This window comes from Rhinatrema bivittatum, chromosome 14 (genome assembly GCF_901001135.1).
Source record: "Rhinatrema bivittatum chromosome 14, aRhiBiv1.1, whole genome shotgun sequence".
NCBI lineage: Eukaryota > Metazoa > Chordata > Amphibia > Gymnophiona > Rhinatrematidae > Rhinatrema > Rhinatrema bivittatum.
The window spans coordinates 24,883,707-24,902,558 of NC_042628.1; the positions used below are offsets into that span (position 1 = coordinate 24,883,707).

At 42.3% G+C, this 18,852-nt stretch overlaps 1 protein-coding gene across 14 annotated transcripts in view; it reads right to left on the bottom strand.

Moving 5' to 3' along the window:
* Positions 1 to 18,852, bottom strand: part of CLEC16A (C-type lectin domain containing 16A) — a 231,073-nt gene that overhangs the window by 139,711 nt on the left and 72,510 nt on the right. For 12 of the 14 annotated variants that reach the window (XM_029576845.1, XM_029576846.1, XM_029576842.1 and 9 more), the window contains 3 exons: positions 14,150 to 14,273; positions 6,554 to 6,654; positions 2,794 to 2,916 (listed from right to left, as the gene is read on the bottom strand). In XM_029576845.1, the coding sequence (XP_029432705.1) occupies positions 2,794 to 2,916; positions 6,554 to 6,654; positions 14,150 to 14,273 (348 nt within the window). The remainder of the gene's footprint in view (positions 1 to 2,793; positions 2,917 to 6,553; positions 6,655 to 14,149; positions 14,274 to 18,852) is intronic. The other 2 variants (XM_029576841.1, XM_029576836.1) reach the window with 1 other exon arrangement.

The window sequence follows — 18,852 nt, forward strand, 5'->3', positions numbered from 1 at the left end:
CTAGACTGGCTAGGGGATACTCCAAGACCAGGATGAAAATCCCTGGTGTAATAGCAAAAGCCTCATTGGAAATCTAGTTTCTGACTAGAGTACAGAGGAACTATGGACAACAATAAGAGGATAGAGAGAGCAACAAATCTCTGTGCAGGGCAAGTCAGCAAGGGGAAATGAAAGACTAATACAATAAAGACAGAAGGAAGAAGCAAGGGGAATTATCAGACAAAAAAAGAGGCAGGACAGACAGACAATAAAGGCCCAAACATAACAGAATATTGTCTAATTAATAAAAGTAGGAGACAAAACCTTCTACAGATACATAAGGAAGAGATGAAAAGCCAAAAGGGGAAGACTTGAGATAAAAGGAGAAAGTGGGATTAGAGCATAGCAAGACTAGCAGAAGGCAAAAATTCTACAAAAGTTTTTTTGCTCAATATACACAGAAGAATAGGAGGTTTTGTGCCTAAAGCAAAAATGAACATAAATCCATTATACAAATGAGGGTACATAAAATACCTGGACCTGTTGACGTATGCCCCTGAATACAGAAAGAGTTTGAGAAAATGCTTGCTGTGCCTCTCACAGCACTGTTACTGAAGACCAGAGAGGTTCTGGGGAACTACAGAAGAGCAGATGCAGTTTCACTCCACAAAAGGGAGAAGAAAGGAGCAGCATGTACCTACGGATTCATGAGTGCAACTTCACAAGTGAGCACAGCAAAGGATAGTGTAATACCTTGAAGCAAGTAGATTACGGAACTTGGAAAACACAGGTTTTAAAAAAAGGGGAGATCATGTCAAACAAACTTGATTGAGCTTTTGACGTGGTGGCTGAAGTAGTAGGTCAGGGAGGAGCAGTGGATGTGGCCTATCTGGACTTTTTACATTGTTCCTCATAGGAGACCGGCGAACAAGTCAGCCAGGATGGAACAGCAGCAGAACGCTGTTACCTGGGTGAGGAACTGATTAAGCAACAGAACTGGCCATCAATGGCCGGTCCAAACTGAATGTAGTTACCAACAGTTCAGGGCTCGGTGCTTGAGCCAGAACTTTTCAAGAACTTTATTAGCAACACTGCAGAGAACTTGAGGGAAAAATGTGTCTGTTTACAGGACAGATGCACCAGAAAGGGTGAAAAAATGAAAGGAGATCTGGAAACACAGAGAATGTCAAGAGTTTGGAAGCAGAGTGTCACTACAAAACAGTGCTAAATTATGAATTTAGGAGACAGAAATTCATTAGCCACTTCCCAGTTAGGAAGACAAGAACTAAGAACTGCCAAAGATGGCCTAAGTTTGCCACTCAGAGTAATAAAGCGGCAAAGAAAGCTACACAGACACATAAGGAAGTGAAAATATACTTGCTGAAAAAGAAAATGGAAAGAGGGAATATTTGAAGCCTTCAAATGTTTAGCAGAAAGCGGTATTTTCCATTTTAATAAAATCAAGGACTAGCAGTCACAATATGACTAGGGAGGAAGACTCAGAGGAAACGTTTCTCCACCGAGCGTGGTAGATGCCTGCAGAGTCAGTAAGAACCAAACCCATGACAGAATATAAGCACATTTGGGGCAGATTCAAAGGTTACAGGAAAGGGAAAGGTAAAAGCAATGAGGTGGAGCCTGGGGATTGGGCGAGTTATGGCAACCTGTAGGCTCAAGCACATGGGGACAGCAGAGGCCCAAAAAGGAGAGAAGACAAAATCAGCTTGCACAAAGCAGCAGTAAAGCTCTCAAGAAAAAGAGGTAAAGTCAATTAACACAAAATGGCAGCAACACTTAGATACATTCTTAATCTGGGGAGAAGGGCAGATTCTTAGCATGGGCTACGGGGTGACTTGGCTGCAGCTGGGGTGCAAGAACAATATCCGGCATGTGCTCAAGCTCGTAGAGCTATTGTTTGGGAGATATCCTTAGCACAGTGAGTGAAGGGGGGATACGGGTAAGGAAGAGCGATGGCCACAGAGAGAACAGCGAAAGGGGTCAAGCTTGTACGATTGCCACTTAAACTATATGCCAAGTATAAGCAGGAGCAAACAGACAGACTAGGTGGCCCAAATGGTCCACTATGTAGGTAGAAAATGGCTCTGTCGCCACAAAAGGACTTCCACAGAACATCATTTTTATTGTTATTTTAATGCAGTTTGCAGAACCAAAGACACTATTATTAGGAATATGGATTAGAATCTTATTCATTTCAAATCATTTTCACCACTCACCTCTTTTGCTCAGTACCTTAATGTCGTTAGCAGTATAATGTGTTTGAGGTCACTCCCTGCAGTACGCCAGCTAATTTCTCCGCATATATAACCTTTAGGCACCAACCCAGGTACTCTTCTGGGTGGAGCTGCTCATCTAATGAAGGCAGACGGAAGACCTGATCCCCGGCTTCTAGGATTGCCCTTGTATAAGAATACTACTTAAGGAATACGTGCAATCTCCAGGGGACAGATGAACCAAGAACTGCTCTTAATTACTCCAGTCACCAGTTTCCACTGCAGTACCTGAGCTAAGCATAGGAAATGTAGCAGAAAGCAGGGAATCTGCAAGTCTTGCATGACAGCTTTCTGATAAGAGAAGGAAGGGGCAAAGTTAAGGAGAGAGACTCTTTACTGTAGAAAAAAAATGGCTTGGCCTGGATCAAATCTTCCAGTTACATCATGTATGCTCCAACCTATTTCCCAGTTTCCCCCAGTTGCCAGCTTCTCATGCTGTGAGTTGTCAGTTTAAGTCATATCTCTGGTATATTTTTGGTCGCTCAGAAAGCGTAAGGTAGATACATTAAATCAGAGATGCTACCTGGTTGCGCTGCTTGGTTCATTATACTGATGAGCCTTTCGGAAAGCACATGGTTGTAGGAGACTCTCTCTGTCACATGCTGTACTGGAAGCTGGATGCTTTCCAACTTAACTGGGTTAATTCCTGAGAAAGAAAAATAATAGTCAGATGTTGTAATAATTTAACAAAACATGATCTGTCTACCAACCAAACATAAGCACTGCTTCCAAAAACAGCTCTCTATTAACTAGAAACAGTTTATGTGTTTCAAGGATTTTGCCACTTTATGCAACATTTGGCTTAAGGGCTTAAAATGGAGAACCGATTCCAAACTACATTTCAGCAAGACCTGAAGAATTTCAGTGACCCCTGGAGGTCAAAATGACACAAAATAAAGAACACCAAGGGAAGTAAAAAGTAAGTTCCAATACTATTAGTGTGAAGGACCTGGGCATAGCTAATTAGCGACTTCAAACTTTAGTGCTTTAAATCTCAGCTTGGCCTCTTTCTGGCCTGCGTTCTGCTCTGTTCACTGCTGCCTGGACCTGGTCCCTGTTAGGTGTCATCACTGGCAAGACTACTGGTGCAGGTCCGCCATCGGGGAGAGAGAAAAGCTGCACCTTTCAGTCTGCCCCATCCCCCCAGCTAAGGCGATCTGAATTCTTGCTCTGCTTGCTGCTGCCCAGACCCAGTCTCTGTCAGGAGTTACGGCCCAATCCTCACCCCACCATGACGTCATTGGCTGCAGACGACATGTGCAGGTCTGCCACTAGGGTGGGGGGTGCTACAAAGGAAGTTGCTCTTTTGGGGGACTCCTACAGTAACAACTGGGAGGGCAGAGGTTGTTAAATTTGGGATACTGCGGGGAAAATGTTATTCCTCGTTTGGATAAAAGTGGAGTTGTTTACAACTTGCTTGTGCTATTATGTTTAATTTTATATTGTGCTTTTTTTTTTTTTTTTTTTTTTTTTAATGTTGACATTTTATATGTGTGTTATTGTAAATTTTCATTTTTGTGACTTGCTGTAAGCCACTTTGGATTGTCTTGTGCTGGACTAGACAGGAAGGGTATTAAAGTCTAAAACTGAATAAAATTATGAGCAGAGGATCCTGCTTGGCCTTTTAGCTCAGACTGAGTACCTGAACAACACCGGGGTTAGTGCCCTGCCACCTGACCCTACTGGAGAGAAGGAGAATAATTCAACCTCCTGTTTAAAACAAGTCTTACAATAAGCAATCAGGGCTTACAAAGGCTCATTCTTGATGAGGTAAGAACCATTGAGACTTCTGAAGGTATTAAATCATCCTAATTTACACAAAGCTGCACAATATTTCAAAAGAACATGCAACCAGTGGTAACATCCTCATTTAAAAACGCTATTTAGTCATTATCATTTAAATTATCCAAGCTTCTCCTCTTCCATTCCTCTGATTGGGACTGATTTATCAAGGAAGTTCTGCTGTTATCTCTATGGTTGCAGCAGCCCGTGACTGTGGTCAGGAGCAGAACAAACATGGCAGGTGGTGCGATGCAGCTCGCAGGAAAAAGTGGCTTCACTCACTTCCCAATGAAGCTGCTGTTCCATCCTTGTGGCCCAGAACGCTGCCGACTCCCGATGCCGACGGACGCCACTGCTTCTGTCTTCCTATGCGGCCTCTCGCCCACCGATGCTGCTCCTTCTTCCGCAGCCCGAAACGCCACCGACATTTTTTGATGCAGCGCACTGCCTCCCTAGGCATGCGCTTCTGCTTAAAATTTAAAGGGACGGCGGTGGGAAAGCCTTGCGGCCCCTCCTAATGACATCCTTCCTGCACCCCTATAAAGGGCTCTTCAGTCAATTCTTTGTTTCCTTCGCAAAGGTCTGCTAGAACTTTCACGGTCCCCCATGTTTCCTGTTTCTGGTTCCTGTGGTCTCTTTGTCTAGTCCCTGAATGCAAGTCCTTCCCTTGTTCCTGAATCCCAAGTCCTTCCCTTGTTCCTGAATCCCAAGTCCTTCCCTTGTTCCTGAATCCCAAGTCCTTCCCTTGTTACTGAATCCCAAGTCCTTGCCTTCTTCCTGGTTCCAATCCTTTGTACTTAAGCGTTTTCATAGTCTTTGCTGCTGGTCCAAGTCTTTGGAAGTCCTTCCTGGTTCCTGTCTGAGTTTTGAGTTCCTGAGTCCTAAGTTTGAGGTCCGAGTTCTTGAGACCTGTTCCTGTCACCTAATTAGTGATCTTGTTCCCGCTTCAGTCTTGTTCCAACTCTCTGAGTCCAGTGCCTGCGATGCTATTGGCGTGGTCTGCGGCCAGCTCAGGGTTGTGTAGAGTGCGCAGCAGCGCCAGACTCTCTCTGCTCCTTCATCACGTTTCCAAGTCCTGAGCCTTTGTTTTGTACAGAGTCCTCAGTCTCCATCTGTCCTCATGATCAAACCGCTTCCAAGCGGTAGTCCAAAAGCACTTTTGAGTGACCAGAGGGCTACTCCAGAGCCCAGCATGGGTTGCTGGTCCTCAGTTCCTGGAGCGTGTTGGACTCCAGGTGTTCCTGTTTCTAAGTCTAGGAAGTTTCCTGTTTCGGCCAGTCCGTGCCCGGATGCGCTTGCCCGCCAGCAGCATGGACTACAGCCAGCTCCAGGGCTGTGCAGGTCGCGTCGCGACACAGGGGCTCACACTCGAGCGCCCAACTACACTCGCAACAGCAGCTAAGCACAGCTGGCTGCAACAGTACACCTACTGATGAAGGGTGTCTGCCAACTGATGAAGAGTCAGGCTCAAGAGTTTCTCTCCATCTTGTATCTTGCCCAATAAGTAAATATGAAAAACTTCAGAGAATAAAATGGCAAAAAGAGTACACCAATACAAACTTTCCTTGATTACACTGTATTTGTATGTTTTAAGTATATAATGTTAGCCTTGAAAGGAAAATGTATTTATTTGCTAGTACTGCTCCTATAAGGAAAAATTCATATTTACTACAAATAGGACGACAGTAGAAGGTGAAGAGCCACTGACGTACTGTAGTGGTTTTCTAAAATTGTTCCATCTTAAAAGAAAACAGGTCACGTAGAATAAAGTGACAAATCATCCTTTCACCAAGCACCTTCTTCATGCCCTTGATCACTAATTAGCTGCTTCGGAAGCAGTATTCAATTAGTGGTCATGAATGTGATGAAAAGAAGGCGGCAAGCTGAAGGCCTGCTAACCTTATGGGCCATTAAATAATTAAGTGTGGACTTTCACACATTGCAGCACCTCAAGAAGGAAGAGCAGCCTAGCAGTTAGAGCAATGGGCTGAGAACCAGGGAAGCCAGGGTTCAAATCCCGCTTCTCCCATCGACAATCCTTGCAACCTTGGGCAAGACACGAACTCCCATTACCTCAAGTACCTATTCAGACTAAGCTCCTTGGGGCAGAGACTTATTGTAGCTGAATACTTATCACCATTGTATAGTGCTGTGTACGCCTAGTAGTGCTGTAAAAATGAGAAATATTATTATAATTGTACCTGCATATAACATATATCTAAAACTTGCCCTTAAGATGATTTAATGACGCTCTTATCTCAAATTTTGGCATTCCTGGGGGAGCATTTTGGGCAAAGTCTATGGGTGAAAAGTACCCATGGACATTGTCCCTAAAATGCGCATTTTGCAAACTGCTCCCTTGTTTAACTAAGCTCCTCCACCTTCTTTGTTTTCAGAGAAAAAGAAAAAAAAATAAGAAATCACACCCATTAAAAAAACAAACAAAAAAATAATAAAAACAACCCACAGACACCCAAAGAGCAGCCTGACATGATAAATACCTTTATTATTGGACATCGCATACAGGAGACACAGGACAAAGAGAGCATAGTAGTCTTCCTCACTACAATCCAATGCATTATACACCATATCTAGGAAAGGCCTGTGGGACAAAGCATTAAAGGAAAACATTCAGGACAGGGTGCTTTCTACTCACTGCATTATGTTAAGCAGGGATTACATTCTACTTTAATTTTAGAAAAATAATTTCAAAATCTGTTTTACAATAAAACAAAAAAATTGTAAAATCTTTCACATTTGATCTTAAGCTTGAGGTGTTTGTATGGGATCATTGTACTTTTAGAGATGTGAATCAGAACCAGAATCGGTTCGGATTTCAGTTCCGATTCACATCTCTACTTTTAATAATAACAGTCAAAACAGCAAGACTAACCCAAGTAAGGGAAAGGATCCTATACTTTGGAACACAATGCCATTAGAAATCAGATTACAAAGAGACATCAAAACCTTCAGGTAAAGTTTAAAAAACATGGCTCTTTAAACAAGCTTATCACAAAGAGAACGGAGAGTAGAATCCAGGGAAGTGTAGGTCAGTAGAACACCCACACACATTACCTTAATCAATTTTTTTTTTCGCTTACCACCAAAGGATAAGATACAATTATTAATTTTTAAGCTGATACAGATAGGCATGGACATGATTTATCACACACACCAATTAGTACTGTTTACGAAATTATGTTACTGCAACTTAATGGCACCTGTTTAGTTGATATAATTTAATACAGTTAGTAATATTAATTTATGTGCCTTATTGTAAACCGTTGTGACGGTATCTAGCTTAACGACGGTATAGAAAAGATTTTAAATACATAAAATAATAATAAAATAACTAATTGACCTGTTGTCCAAGTAAGGTATAGAAATGTGATGTAATGCAAGATACAGTTGTGCTCATATGTTTATATATCCCTGGCAGAATTTGTAAGATGGGTAGCATTTTAAGAAAATATGAGTGATCAGACAAAACACGTAGGAAAATTAGTTTCTTACCTGATAATTTTTGCTCCTGTAGTACCACGGATCAGTCCACAATCACCTCCGTCGGATGAAGCTCTATGCGCCAGATCACCTTGCCTATCAGAGGCCATGGAGGAAACACGTACAGTAAAATGTTCGTTGGCCAGGGAAGGACCAGGGCATCGACCCCCTCAGCCCCTCTCTCTCTGCGTCGACTGTAGAACCATGGGGCCTTGGCATTCTGGAATGTGGCCATCATATCCATGTATGGCGTGCCCCACCACTCGCAGATGAGCTGAAACGCCTCGTTGGCTAGTTCCCACTCTCCAGGATCCAGATGGTGACGACTGAGGAAGTCCGCCTGTATGTTGTCTACCCCGGCGATGTGAGATGCTGCAATGTTGCTGAGATTCTGTTTCTCTCAGATCATCAACTGTTGTGCCTCCGTTGCAACCGGTCGACTCTTGGTTCCTCCTTGGCGATTGATGTAGGCCACTATGGTTGCATTGTCTGATAAGACTCTGACTGACTTTCCCCGTAGGATCGGGAGGAATGCCTGCAGAGCCAGAGCCACGGCCCTGGTCTCCAGGCGGTTGATGGACCACTGAGATTGTTCTCTGGACCACTGCCCCTGCACCGACTTTCCCAGACAAACCGCACCCCAACCGGAGAGACTGGCGTCCGTGGTGAGAACAGTCTAATCGGGCATTGCCAGCGGTACTCCACATGTCAGATGATCCGATACAAGCCACCAGTCGAGACTGGCTCTCGTGGGGTCCATACGCGGAAGCGGCAGGTGGAACTGTTCTGACACAGGACTCCAGTGGGACAGCAATGCGGGTTTGTAAGGGACGCAGATGAGCGAAGGCCCAGGTGTCTGGACTGATCTGGGTACGTACAGGGAACTGTTATTTTTAATGTGTTTCAAATTAAAATATTTTATGCATCAAGAAGAGCACAATCATTAAAGAAACCATAGCAATTAAAGGAAATAATAAAATGGTCCTGGTTCAAAAGTTTGCATACCCTTGAATGTTTGGGCCGTTAACACACTCAAGTTGACACACACAGGTTGAGATGGCAATGCAGGGTAGATATCCACACCTGTGCCTTGTTTGATTGTAATTAGTGTCGGTGTATGAATAGTCAATGAGTTTCTTAGCTCTTGAGAAACCCTTGTGCACTACATCCCAAGCTGTGGTGACTTTGGTGATTACTGAAGCATGGGCAAAGCAAAAGAACTGTCAAAACATCTGCCAACAAAAGTTGTTCAATTTTAGAAATCAGGAAAAGGATATAAAAAGATATCCAAAGACTTGAAAATCCAATTAGTACAGTTCAAACTCTGATGAAGAAGTGGAAAATTATGGGTTCTATTAATACCAAGCCAGACCAAGAAAAATTTCAGACACAACCGTCAGGAAAATTTGTCGGGATGCCTAGAAAAACACACAAGCAACTTCTATTGAAATACAGGCTTCTCTGAAACAAAGTGGGGTTTCAGCAAGCACAATAAGGAAATACTTGAATAAAAATGGACTGCATGGTGGAGTTGCCAGAAAAAAGCCATTGCTGCACCAACGCCTGCTTACAATACATCAAACACCACCTAGAGAAGCCTCAAAACTTCTGGAACAAAATAATTTGGAGTGATGAGACCAGACTTGAACTTTATGGTCACAAACATACATTATGTTGGGAGAGGAGTCAACACCAACCCTACCGTGAAGCATGGAGGTGGATCTCTGCTGTTTTGGGGATATGCGAGCTACAGCAGCACTGGGAATTTAGTCAAAATCGATGGCAGGATGGATGCAGTATCTTATCAGAAAATATTGGAGGAGAATTTGCATTCATCAGCCAGGAAGCTGTGCATGGGGCACACTTGGACTTTCCAACAGAACAAAGATCCGAAACACAAGACCAAGTTGACCCTCCAGTGGCTGTAGCAGGAGAAAAGTGAAGGTTCTGCAGTGGCCATCACAATCTCCTGACCTCAATATCATTGAGCCACTTTGGGGAGAACTCAAACATGCAAGTCCATGCAAGAAAACCAAAGATTTTACAGGAGCTGGAGGTTTTTTTGCCAAGAGGAATGGACAGCTTTACTGCATGAGAAAAAGGGCCTCATTCCCAAATCTCACAAAAGACTGCAAGCTGTCATTGATGCAGGGGGCAATACACGATATTAAGATCTCCTTTATTGCTATGGTTTCTTTAATGATTGTGCTAATCTGCGATGCCTAAAATAGTTTAATTTGAAACACATTAAAAATAACAGACTTGTTTTGTCTGCTCACTCATGTTTTCTTAAAATGCTACCCATCTTACAAATTCTGCCAGGGCTATGTAAGCGTATGAGCACAACTGTACATTTCTCTTACTTTGGCATCTTTCCAAATACTAATAACACTCATTTTGTAAAATATTCAGTTTATTCACTTGGTCTGTTTCCTGAGCTTTCATCTTCTTTGAACTTTTGATAAATATTTGGCTGCCAAGCAGAGCACAGGAAGCCTCCCCCTTCCCTCAAACCCTTTGGGGCACTTTCAAGGCACCATTATTTTTCATGGCAATGGATTTTAGAAATGATTATCAGCCTAGTATCATATCCCCGTTGTCTCACCTCTCTTCTATGGTACTGTATATACTCGTGAATAAGTCAATCCCATGTATAAGTAGAGGGTATTTTTTGGGCCCCAAAACCAAGAATTATCTGTCACCCAAGGATAAATCAAGAGTAAAACCTACGGGGCTTATGAAATAGTGGCATCATACTAAGAAACAAACCAATAACTTAAGAAATCACTTTTATTTATTTTTTTAAAAGTAGAATAAATAATAATGTTTCTTATGAAACACTTTAACAACTTAAGAAAATCTCTTATTTACTGGTACCGGTAGTTAAATGAAGAATAAAGTGCCTCATTCAAATCCTTCCAAGTCTGATTCTTCATCGTCGGAATGTTTGGGGAACTGTTCTTTGGTAATGCTATCAGCGTAAATGTTGCCTTCGATGTCTCCATCTGTTGAATCATCATTCGATGCTGATTCGTCTTTGTCTTCATAGATGGTGTCATCTTCTGATCCATCCATAGCATTGCTAATGCTGCATTTCAAGAATGACTTCTTGACCATTCAGGCTCTCTTTTCCTATTTTGCTACCAAATCAATGTCTGGTTTCATCAGGTTCCCCCTTTCGATAACTCTGCTTGACCAGAACACATTCATTGTTCCCACATATGCTGTAATGGGTCCTTGAAAGTTTTGTTGAAACAGACATCTAACGGCTGGAGCATTGGTCACACCTACTGGAATCACTGGTAACGTGATCGCCATTTTCTTTGCATCGTCCTTCACATCCTCTGTTATATGTGCGCACAACATATCCCACATCAATAGTACCAGTCGTTTTCTTAGCCCTGTACCTGGTCGCCTATCCCACACACCACACAGCCACCATTTCATTCCCTCCTCATCCATCCAGCCTTTAAGATGAACCCGAACAGTTACACCTGCTGGAATTTTTAGGTTCTTCAGCATCATTTTTCTCTTGAATATTACCACAGGATGCGGTTTTGTGCCATCTGCCAGGCAAGACAGGACCACCGTGAAATGGGTCTTTTCGTGACCAGTTGTTTTTACAAGTATGGTCTTCTTGCCAATGCCAGTTACAATGTGATTGCCAAGTATATCAAATGTCATAGGTGTTTCATCCACATTGCCAATGTTATTCGTATCGAAATGATTCTTTATTCTCTGCTGAATAATGAATCTTTTCATCAAGTTCTTTAGGAAGTTTCTGTGAAATCTTTGGACACTGACAAAGGCACAATCCATATTGGTTCATGAACCGCGAACACCAACCAGATGATGCTGTGAATTCTTTCAGACCTTTTGTCACTGAATATTTTTCTTCTTTTGCCATTTGAAGGTCATAAACCCTAATGCTCGAGTGGGTCACAATGTAGCCATTCTGTCTGCATTCCATTACCCAGTCATTCAAATCCTTTTCCATTCCTTCAAAAGGCACAATTTTGAAACCTACGGCTTTCTTTGACTTTGGCAATCTCTGACAAGTTTTTCACTACTGTCAAAGTTTCATGCAGCTACACAATTATTGGCCTCATTTGCACGTTCTATAACCTTCAGTTTCAGTGATGTGGTATAAGATGCTCTCTTTTTCTTCTCAGAGCTCATTTTCCTGAGAGTAAGAAGTCATTATTCTTAATGGCTTTCCCTGCTGTCTGAATCCTTCACCCCTTCTGATCCCTTAACTCACCTGCTGCTATCTGGACAATGAAGGCACTTGCAGTTGCTCAAGAACATCCTCCTTCCTCCCCCGCAGCGTCCCAGTATAGCGGCAGGACAGCTTCTCCCCCACAATGCCTCCGGATCCCTTAACTCAAATGCTTGCTGCTGCTATGAGGACGAGTGGTGCACTTTGAACCATGGGGGGGGGGGGGGTACAGAGGAGAAGCTGTCTGAATGCCTCAATGGAACACCATGGAGGAGACAGGATGTGCCTTAGCAACTACGAGTGCCATCGTTGTCCTCATAGCAGCGGGTTAAGGGATTGGGAGGAGGAGCGTGCAAACAATTCATCATGCACCTCGAATTACGGTACCGGAATTAAAGTGGATTAACCCATGGATAAGACAACCACAATGTTAAGGACCAATTTTTGGGGTAAAATGTTTCGACTTATACACGAGTATATACAGTATATATATTAAGTTCCTTCAGTCTCATCTTATAAGGCTTCCTGTATAAATCTTGTATCATTTTGGTTGCCTCTCTCTGGACAATCTCCAGCCTTTCTATATCCTTTCTGAGATATGGCCTCCAAAACTAAAACACAGTACTCCAGGTGAGGCCTCACCAATGATCTTCTACTGATCATGCCTCTCCTTATGAATCCAAGCATCCTCCTGGCTCTGGCCATCGCACTTCTGGGAGACATGCCTTGCATCTATCAACGCCCTCCTCTCCAACCTACACCTTGCACTCAATACTTCAAAAACTGAAATCCTTATTATTACTAATCAACCCAGCTTATCCATCCACCAAATACAACAAAACACTTCACAAAATCTCACACTTCTGCCCACTGTCAGAGATCTAGGAGTCTCCTTAGATTCACAACTAAGCTTCAAATCCCACATCAAATCGCTCCTAAAAGGGGGCTTCTATAAACTCCAAACCCTCAAAAAACTTAAGCCTCTCCTCCACGCACATGACTTCCGTACTGTTATGCAAACCACTATACTATCAAAACTTGACTATTGCAACTCACTGCTAATAGGCCTTCCAGCCTCCACAATCAAACCCCTCCAAATCTTACAAAACGCCATGGCTCGCATCCTTACAAACTCAAGAAAGACTGATCATATTACCCCTATACTACAAAACCTCCACTGGCTCCCAATCACCTATCGCTCTCAATACAAAACACTCACTATCATACATAACACGCTATACAACAATAATTCCCCCTGGATCGAAGATATGCCACACTTCCACCAGGCCAACCGCCCTACCAGAAACTCCCTTGCTGGCACCCTCCACACCCCTTCACTCAAAATTGCTCACCTCACAAACACCAGAGTGAGAGCCTTCTCCATCGCCGGCCCCACCCTCTGGAACTCCCTCCCCACCGAGCTCCAACTAGAACCATCACTTAATCAATTCAAAAAAGGAATCAAGACCTGGTTATTTAAACAGGCCTATCCCAACGCCTCTCAAACCTAGCATATGACTTCTCCTCAACACTTATTATTTCCCCCTCCCCTGTACAGTTTCCCCCTGCCCCCCCTGCCCCTCCTCCTCTCCTTCACCACCCCCCATCCAATATATGGCTTCCGATATTCAGTTACCATCTCTCCTTCACATCGCCACCCTCTGCTCCCTTGTACAGTTCCACCCCCACCCAGCCTCCCCTGTACGCTTCACCCCCCACCCCCCGTCCTATCCCCCACACTGTCTCCTCTTGTATATAATTAATTATGTCTAATTTTATCTAATTTTGTCTAATTTGGTTAACCATATGTAATCTCATTTAATAACTGTGGCGCCCGTTGGCTCTACAGTAAAGTTAATTTACCTTTTAACTATCTATCCTTCCTCCACCTATCATTGTAACTTCCTTTCTCAGTTGTCTGTAAACCGACATGATGTTTTTTACGAATGCCGGTATATAAAAATTTATAAATAAATAAATAAATTATCACACTGTTTTGCTACCTCAAGATCATCCGACACTATTACACCATGGTCTCTCTCCCGGTTAGTATGCGTTATCTACTCACCACCTACCACATACTGCGTGCATTGATTACTGAACCCCAAGTGCATGACTGCACTTTTTAGCATTAAATCTTAACTACCAAGTATTAGACCATTTCTCAAGTTTTCTTAGATTACTTTTCATTTGGTCTATGCCCCTCTAGCTCCTCCATAATATCGCAAACAAAGATACTGAACAGAACCAGCCCCAAGACTGAAATCCACTCTGCCAGCATGGATAGTATAAGCATCCGATATTAACTAAAAACTATTCTTTCCATGCTGGTGCCACCGCTCTAATGGTGAGGCCACGCCATCCGCCTGGTGCCTACCTGCTGCGACTGATCTCAGCGCCGGAGGCGGCTGCGCTCTTTTCTTCATCGGTTATGTTCTGTTCTTTTACGACAGAGGCCATGTCTGACAGCTTGCATCGCTCCATAATTACCATCTCTATTTCTGGCAGGAAAAGAGTTGGAATTATTTTAGGGGACAATGAAGAACCACCTGCATTTGAGTTCAATTTCTGAGTATTAAAAAGGGGGAAAGGAAGTTTTGCTTGTTAAAAGTTATTTTTTTGAAATTAAGCCGATAAAAAAGCAGTAGTAGTTGTTATGGAAAAATGACACAAATTCTTATGTTAACCAGAAAAGCAGAAGTTAAAGCTTATTTTTAATCTTTAGCAATCATGGTACATTTTGTATTAACATACAATAGTGTACCTTTTACAGTAAAATGAAAAATTGTTGGTTTTTCGACCTGGCAGTTTCCTCTTGCTCCTTTGAGCTGCGATCACAATCAGAATCAGTTTTTACTGGAGCTACTATGCTATGAACTTTCATTCACAACTACCTATGGATTTTCTATATGTAAACCCTTTCTCACCTCCCGTTTAGTCCAACCGTCACAATTAAAGTCCCTGGGCCAGGGACCTTGTACGTGTGCACCCTGAGGGTGGCCACTATATACTGTCACTATATAAAACTAGGACTCCTACCCCCTGCCTCGTCAGCATCCCCAGCCAGCCCAAAAAGAAACTGTGCTCAAGAATAAAATCCAGAAGTGCCGGCAGTTAATCACTGAGCCACGCCCCAAATGACTAACTTTTCAACTTGGCTTTAACAATGACCCGGGAGCGGAAGACTCATTTTATAAGATGAAGATTGTGAAAGACTGTGCTCCCATCTCATATACAAGAAAAAGTACTAGTCCTTCTTGGTACCACTGGTACCCTGGTTGGTAGCATCTGCAGAAGCTCTAAAACGAGATGGATTACCCCCTCCCTCTTGTAAGGATGATTCAATCAGTACATGAATAAGGCATACTGACTGGACAAAGCAAATAAGCTTGCAATCTGATGATCTTCATACAATTGTATTTTTCATTAAAATAAATGAAAATCTATTAATGGAACCTAGCTTCCCCACAATACCTATGAAAGTTGCCTTGTTGCTGCCTAATATCACTTGGCATAAGGTCAAACTCTCACCCCTGCAGATTGGGATACTTTCCTATTCTCTACCTATATTTCCCCAATTAAAGCTCAGGCCAATGTGAATTTAAGCAGAAGAGCGTGAAAAGACTTGGTTTCTGCACAGTCAAAGGAAAAACAAGGCTAGACGAACAAGCAGACCCTTAGGCCTTATTCCTCGTCTGCGTATGCAGAGTCCCTGTTCTTCACCTCTGCCTCAGGCTATTAAAAAGTGCCAGAATAACGGGGAGGGGGTTCATTCAGTCAGCCCTGACTTTTTCTGCCAACAGCAATGAAAGCAGAAGCGTACATCAGCCCGAGAGTATACTTTTAACAAACAAGAAAAACCACTAGTAGGTGAATGCTGGACTAACTGAATTACTAGGCTATGAGCTTCCTAAATAAATCTCTTAAAACAATGCAATTCCACCACAGACCCCTTCCCCCCCCCCCCCCCCCCAGAGAGTAGAGGATATGCTGTCCCAGGACTGCATTTCTTCTAGTCAGATGGGCAGAGCAGTAGAAAAGAGAGAGGGATGCATGCATGTGTGTGTCCACAGATATGCGTGGATCCAAAATAAATAAATAAACAAATAGACACTGCTATCAGAGTCCTCATGGCTCCTCTGAGATGTCTGGAAATCTGCTGTAGACAGGACACCAAACATAAAAAAGTTATTGGAGAACACAAACACACAGTGATCTCGGAAGTCTTCTTTTCCACTGGATCAAAACTCATTTGACATAAAAACGTTCTGTTTCTGAGTCAGTAAAATTAGACAAAGTTTCCTAAGATTTTTATACAATAAACAGATGTTTCCTATGATGATTAACTACATGAACATTTGAAAACCACATAAGTCCCTTCTTGAGATGTTCAGTAATCAAATAATAGAATCTGAAACTAATTAGCTCATGGCTAGTGTTACCCATGTTACTGAGACAGCCAACATAGGTACAAATTCATAAACTTTCATTTCAAACAGCCATGACACCTGAAGACTGGAAGACGGCCAACGTGATGCCAGTTTTTAGGAAGGGCTTCACGGGCGAGCCAGGAAAGTATAGACCAGCGAACCTGATGTTGGTGCTGGGCAAAATGGTAGAAGCTAAGCTTAACAATAAAATAGCTGGCCACTTAGTCAGAGATGGCTTAATAGGGAAGAGTCAACATGGTTGTTGCAAAGGGAAGCCTTGCCGTATCAATCTTATAGATTTTTTTTTGAAGGTGTAAGTAAACATGTAGATAGATATAAGTCAGCTGATAACAGTATATTTGGATTTTCAGAAGGCATTTGACAAAGTCCACCATGAGAGACTCCTCAGGAAATTAAAAAGTCATGGGATAGGAAGCAGTTTCCTATTGTGGACTAGTAACAAGATAAAAGACAGGAAATAGAAGGTAGGACCAAATGGTAAAGAGAATTGATAATGGAGAAAGGTCACTAAGGATTGTTAATGGGACCTATGCGGATTAGCATATTCGTAAATGACCTGGAAAAGAAAACAATGAGTGAAATGATCAAATTTACAGATGACACAACATTTTTCAAAGTTGTTAAAACAGTAGCAGATTGCAAGGTATTGCAGAGGGGACCTTGTGAAACTAGGACACCGGGCAACTGAATGGCAGGTGAAATTGAATGTGGAAAAGTGCAAAGTGATGCACATAGGGTAAAATAATCCCAGCTATGGGTACACCATGTTGGGTCCCACCCAGGAAAAGGATCTCTGCATCCTTGTGGAAAATATGTTGAAATCCTTGGCTCAGTATGTGGCAGCGGTCAAAAAAAGCAAACAGAATGTTAGGAAGGATCCAGAATGGAATGGAAATTAAAATGGAAACTATTACATTGCCTCTCTGTCAAGCCATGGTGTGATCATACCTTGAGTATTGGGTGCTGATTTGGTCATCCCATCTCAAACTAGACAGCGGAACTAGAAAAGTTGCAGAGGAAGGTGACAAAAAACAATAAAAGGGATAGAATGGTTCTACTGTGATGAAAGGCTATGCAAGTAGGTCTCTTCAGATTGAAAAAGAGATGGCTAAGAGATGACATGACACAAGATTACAAAATAACGAGTGAGGTGGGTGTTTTTTCATTCAACGCAAAGGTCGTAGTCAAGGCGACTCACAGTGGGGTTTAAAAGAGGTTTGGACAAGTTCTTATACATTAGCTAGGTAGATTAAGAAAAACTATTGCTATCCCTGGGAGTAACAGGAATTAGATCTGCTTCATGGGATCTGCCAGTTACTTGTGACCTGGATTGGTCACTGTCTGACACAGGATGCTGGACTTGATGGACCTTGGTCTGACCTAGCATGGCGTTTCTTATGTTCTTAAAATCCATACCTTTAGATTATTTTCAGTACAGAATTCCATCTTTTAAAAACTCAGCTGCCTGAACAGAGGGATTTGATATTTTTTAAAACAGCAAAACAAAGTTTTATAACAGCATAATGTACTCAAGGAGTTGGAACCACATTCCTCAATTAGTTAAAGTCACTGGCTTTTCTGCCTCCTGCCTTGAAACATATTTCAAGCGCACAGGGCATTGCTTGCCAAGCTGTGTTTTGTTGCTGTATTAATATTATGAATTCGGCATGAGATCATAGGCTTTTGCTATGCTTAAAACTGTCAAATGGACACGTGAAATCCACGCACCAAAAGATGCTGCTAGAGTATCCAACAAAGGTGAGTACAAAATATGATGGGAAGCTGTGCTGTAACTTTAAATGTTGGCATCCTGCCTGGATGGAAAGTGTCCTAAAATTCTATAGATTGCATTACTCAAAGTTATAAGCATGAGGAAAAGAGTAAGTTGTGCTGAGGTGAGTATTCAGTTGCACAGATTTAAGGTTTTCTTCTATTCTGTGTCTATAGGGAAAATGCTTATTAGTACATAGGGCCCCCTAAGAATACATCAATTGTTTCTTCTTATGGTTACTTCCCTTTGTTATTTAAACAGCAGGCCTAGGATAGCGCTGCAGCACTGCTTACTGCACCAGTCACCAAAAATAATTCATTATACTGGAAAGGTTTAGTAGCACAGCAGGCGAGTTGAACATGGAAATCAGGAGAGCATACAATCTGAAGGAACCTTTTTTTTTTAAATTCATTTTTCAGAAGTAAACCCAAGCCATTAGAACACACAATTGCCAGCAGGTGGTTCAGAAAAATAAAGCAAAGTCAATAAGCACCGCAAGGCATTTAAGCAAAGGAAAGGAGATTTTATGAGCACAGAAGAAATGAAATAAACAGAATCCCCCTTCTTTGCTGGGGCTAAAAAGAAATTTTAAAATAATGGATGTTAATCTTTTCTGCATCTAGGACTGAAGGCTGGAGCACACCGAACATTTTAACTGGTTACAGTTCTCTGTAAAGTCAGAGAGACTTCAATGCAGAATTATCAAACAGCTGCAAGGGGTCGAGAAGGTCGTCTTTCTGCTACACCATTTCAGCCGCTGTGCCCAGTATTAAAAATGACAGGAAAAATAATTGTATGGGACCAAAAAAAAAGTGAAATTTGGAAGAAAGAATGTATTTTTCCCAAATACTGGGGTAT